Here is a 5,383-nt window from a genome sequence, read left to right as displayed (position 1 = left end):
TAATTGGATAGATTTTTTTTAAAAAGTCAAATTAATAGGAAGAGTTCTCAATAAAATGTACACTTTAACTATTACCTTCAGCTCATCATGTAAGTTTGTGTTCAAGTGGTATACCTCATTAGAATGACTTTCAAAGATCTATCATCTAAAGTGTGTTTTCTTATGGTTCTAAGTAAGACTAGTGCTGTTTGCATACTTTACACTGGTGAAATGAGCCTACCATTAGCTGCCTAGATGGCACTATGCTTTGATTTCCTCCAACCAGTAATTCCCATGCCTCCCTGCAAAAACAGACACTCCATGACTGGCTCAGATATTATCATAGTTGGAAGTATATTGTCACTTTAGTCTTCTAAATAGTGAGAGCTTGATTTTATACGTGGTCTAAAGACAAGAAAAGTGCACAGGTCAGAGCTCCATATAATTCAATCTACATTTCTATATAAGAAGTTTAATGATGATCAGTTCTTTTTTTTTTTTTTTTTTTTTTTGCCTTTTAAATGCTTCTTTTATTTCATTGGTTGTACATTGGATGAGTGAACTGAATATTACAACCAAAACTTAGAATTGATACAAATTAGAGTCCTGTTTATACCGTGAGATAGCGAATGAGGGAATTCTTTAAGAAGTGTTACAGAAAGATTTAGTAGAAATGTGACCAGTGGCATATGGTTGAAAGAATATTTCTGTGAAGTGCTGTTATATCCTGAAAACTAAGAATGAAATGGAGTTCCCGTACAAGTGGAGTTAGTTTCCTAACCACAGTAGCTGTTGAACTGGTGTCTTCCTGTCTTGAATATTGGTGATTTTGTTTTTTGTAATTAAACAAAGCATTTAATATTTATCCATCATAGTCAGACTTCTGAATATAAACAAACTTTTGGCAAATAATATTTATACAGAAAAATAGTTTTAGATCCTCTCAAATCCCAGAATTATTCTATAAAATTACATTATAAATAAATAAAAAGCAAAATCTGTTGTACATATATTTGTACATCTATGCATTTGCCTTGCCTCCTCCTTATTGTAAATGGCATATTTGACTCTGCATATTATAATCACAATTCTGGAAAATGGATATCATAGTAAAAAACACAGTCATCTATATTTGCTGGGGAATACAGGTAATGTTTTGGTGCTCAATTATTAAAGGGCTGAAAATAGCTATGTGCTAGTAATTTTTAAAATAAAAAAATCATGAAATGAAAGAAAAAAGACAGTTACAACAATTAGTCTACAAAAATATTTCAGTGATCCCCATAATTTACCTTTTAGTCTACTATCTTCTCAATGAATTTAAATGAGTAAGTAAAGAAAAAAAAAAGTATGAGTGATTTAGGCAAGTTGTAGCATAACTACATTGTTCTAGCTGAGAAAGTTACAAGTTTCAATAATACATGAAGATGAGTGCTATCGAGGTGATGCAAGTTAGATACAATACCTTCCCACAAATTAAAACAAACACGATACAAGCACTACTAAAGATTACACTCAGAATGGGATTTCTCTTTTTGATTCAGTTATCAGATCTATGATGTAAGATAAATAGATAATAATTAGACTTTGACCAACATGAATTAAATGCAGATTTTTTTCTCAGTCAAAAAAAAAAAAATGATATGGTTGGATGCCTCTAGTTTTCAGAACAGGCGATGATACCAAAAATTTAAAATATTTTACATTCAATCTCAAAAGTCAAAATACTTCAATCACTAAAATGTTCACAAAGAAAATGTTTTAAACAATTACACATAATATCCATTTATAACAGCTGTTTCATTTCTTAAACAATAATTTAAAAACTATGTAGGTACTGTGTAGGCTATGTGCAACATATAAAATGTGAAATATGAAATATTTGGTACGATAGTGCTTAAAATAAACTTTAAAACAAACTTTCTGAACAAAATTTAATTGTATCGCTATTACCTTGAAGATTAACCAAGTATTTAAAAAAAGTAAACAACATTAAAATATGTTTCATCCATATATAGTATATATATGTATGTGTATATATAATATGTATGTACTTGTATTAAAGTTTTTTATACTTTTGAGACATAAAATATGCTTTAAAGTGAAAGAATTAAAAGAACTATTTTTTCCATGCTGTAGTTAGTTACAACCCTTTAATCCAACTTTTAAAATGGAAAAACAGTAATGGATTTTTTTAAAAAGTGAAACTATCTACTTCTGTTTTTTTTTTTTTTTTGTTTGTTTGTTTACATAGTAATTTAGATTAAAGTCACAGTTTGCATCTATAGTGACTAAACTCAGACGTACTTAAACTGGAATATTATACAGACCTCCTCCCCTACAGCTTCCCTGTTTGACTAGGTTTTAGTTTAGAAGAGTTACTCTCTAGGTAACAGGCAACCGGAGGGCGAGTTGGAAAGACCAATCCCTTAGATTCGACTGTCGGCATGAGCCTTTCATTCTTGTCAAGCTGGGTGAAGTCTGGCAAAATCTAGGCACTTCTACAAAGTCTCTCTTATAAAACAACTTTAAAAATATACTTGTAAAATAATACCTTCAAGATTTTGTTGGGTTGGGTATGAAGCTCATACCGTGCAAAGTTTTTTTTTTTTTTTTCGATCTATGCAATGTTATTCTAGAATCCCATGATTCAGTGCGGCATCTCCTGGCAAAGCGAACCCCACACTCTGATGTGTCCCCAGGCAACTGTGCTTGAACTGCCACTCAGATTTTAGACCTGCGAGGCAGGTGCGTCTTTTACTTCACTTCTTGTCTCTGCTGCGAGTGTCCGTCTCCTCAAGAAGTGAATCGTATACCCTTTGATCCAGTCAGGAAATGAAATGGCGGTGATTGAAGTTAGGATCGAACCTGCCCTTGGAATAGGTACTTAAACTAAAGCTAACTGTTTATTGCTAAATTTGAAATATTCTGAGTCGAAATGAGTATACTGGGCTGGGCTGTCTGCATCAGCTTATGTTATGGATATAAGACAATATTTCTGGGGTGGAGACTACGCTCAGAACCCTGTGAAAGAAAACTTCATCCTGTATGTCTTTGAACATTGCAGTTGGTCTCAGGTAGTTAACTATCTTAGGCTGGAATATACTAAGCATACCATATTTAATACTCATATATGACATAGCAGAACTAGCCTTAGGGTTGTGGTCTGTCCGGAAGAACTAAATTTAGCATGCAGTTTGTGACAATTCTATTGAGGAGGAAACGGGATAGTATGTACAGTAACAATGTTTAGTTATTCTCAATGCAGATTCTTGGCATTCCATTCCCTTTCTGTTGATTATTTCAGAATTATCTGATTGGCTGTGGCTGTTGCTGCGAAGGGGACACTTGTTGCAGGAGTTGTTGCTGCAGAGACAGTGGCGGACGTAGCGCTGTGCATCATGGGTACTGTGGGAATGAACGCCGTGTGCTGCTGCAGCTGGGTACTGCTCAGAGCCTGCTGGTAGTGCAAGACGCTGGGGTTGAAGACCGTACTGGCTCCGTTGCTTTTTTCAAGTGCTTGTCTCTTTGGTAAAGGGTGGAGAGCACCAGGAGGGAAGGCCAGGTCTACAGTTGTTTCGAGAGGTCGCTTCAGTGCTTTGGCAGTCGACTGAGTCATGACTGTGGCCGCGGCCGCGGCTGCCTGGGCGGCCACCGCGGCCTGGTTGGCTTGGTGCTGCGCCGCTTTGATTTTGGCCTGCAAGTGTGCAGGAGGGTGAAAATATTTGCATTTCTCCCTTATGCAACGCCCCTTTATGTAATCCATACAAACGGTTACGGTGTTGTTGTTTGTGTCGATCATGGTGCTGTCTGCCAGGTGTGGAAAGCGGCATTCTGTCTCTCCCCGGGCACAGTTTCCTCGCTGGAACTCCCTGCATACCTCCAGTTTATTAGTCCTGAGAAGTTTCTGAGTTGCAGTTGAGCCCGGGACAGTGACCGGTGGACTTCCGGGAACAATGACAGGTGTAGTGGGTAGAACCTCTGTTGGGACTAAGCCAACTCCAGGGGTAACAGGCGCTAAGTAAGGAGCAAAGCTAATAGCCGCATTTGTTCCTATGGTGGGACCTACAGGAAAAGTGGGCACAGGATGGAGCGGCGTTCCTGGAAACATAAATTGCATCTGCTGGGCAAGCATTGCTGCTGCAGTTTTTTGCTGGATCAAATTGTTCCTCCCATTAATTTCTAGCTGAGTTTTTAAGTGTGTTGGAGGATGAAGATATTTACAGTTCTCTCTTGAACAGCGGCCCTTGAGGGAATCAAAGCAGGCAATTACTCTTCCATTTTCCACCTGGCAACTTTTGGGGGGGGGGGTGAGCAAATTTGCATTCTTCATCTGAGCGTGAGCACGTTCCTCTCTGGTACTGTCTACAGACTTCCAGAGTCAGCCACTTTGTGTCTCTCACGGGGGCAACGTTCAAGGCCATGATGAAAACAACTTTGGGCTCTGTTCCTTTCTGTTAAATGGTGAAATCAATCCAAGTCCAATGATCTCAAAATTGCTGTGAAAACTCCAACATGTAAGTCTGAATGTCCGCAATGAATTCCTTGATGCAGTCCAATCCAGGACACGGGGAGGGGATGTATCAGCAAGCAGGAAGTCAGTCACCGATCGATAGGCCCCACTGGAAGACAGTGAACCACAAGCAGCACGTGCTCACTGTCATCTCTGGCTTCCAGGGTTCTAGTTCTTGACTGCTTTGCAGATACACCCCTTCTTAATAAAGTGACTTCAATACAATGGCACTCTTTGGGAAAATATCAGTTCTGATGCTCACGCTTTGGAGGATGTGGAGAAACAACCCTCTTAGATCTGTGTATTTGAGCAGGATGGCGGTTTCCTTCCTTCGTCCTTTTTAAATTCTTGCTTAGCTCTGCTCGGCTTCCCCAAGTACAGTAACCCCAAGAACATCTGACAGGACCGAGTGGCCGCGGCTTCTCCACCGCATCATGAGGAAGGGGGGTCCATGCAAATAGTTCTCTGTCCCTGTTTATTGTACTCTGCGAGCCGCCGGCCGTGGCTGGAAAATTTTACCTTCAGATGATGAAGCAAAGACAGTCTAAACTCTGTTGCTGTGAGCTGCAGCCCTTCCTTCCCCCTGGCTCCGCCCAGGCTCAGCCAGCCAATCCCCAGCCAGCTCGTCAGCCCTCCTCATCTGAAACTGGTCCTCATAGGATGACTGACACAGCAACACGGCGCTGGCAGGCTCTGAAAACAGTGCGTCCATACTGATGGAAGAGGGATCTCCCTCTCCAAGGAAAGCAGTCATAGCTCCGAGACAAAGTGGCACATAATTGGCAAAGCACAGAGAGGGGTAGCTCAGACAGATTCGCTTCGAGACGCCCAGCCTGGAGCTGGGAGTTGCATCATAAACGCTCCGGGAATCACGAAACTCCTAAGATGGCC

At 39.9% G+C, this 5,383-nt stretch overlaps 1 protein-coding gene across 1 annotated transcript; it reads right to left on the bottom strand.

The window, feature by feature from the left end:
* Positions 1–3,153: 3,153 nt before the first annotated feature.
* LOC308419012 (muscleblind-like protein 2) lies at positions 3,154–4,457 on the bottom strand. The gene is given in 2 exon segments (XM_080914553.1): positions 3,154–4,288; positions 4,290–4,457. Coding segments are annotated over 2 exon segments (1,125 nt in total). The 5' UTR covers positions 4,404–4,457; the 3' UTR covers positions 3,154–3,277.
* Positions 4,458–5,383: the final 926 nt, after the last annotated feature.

The sequence above is a fragment of the Micromys minutus genome (assembly GCF_963924665.1).
Source record: "Micromys minutus genome assembly, chromosome: 3".
NCBI classification, from domain to species: Eukaryota; Metazoa; Chordata; class Mammalia; order Rodentia; family Muridae; genus Micromys; species Micromys minutus.
This window is presented reverse-complemented; position numbering and strand designations above follow the sequence as displayed.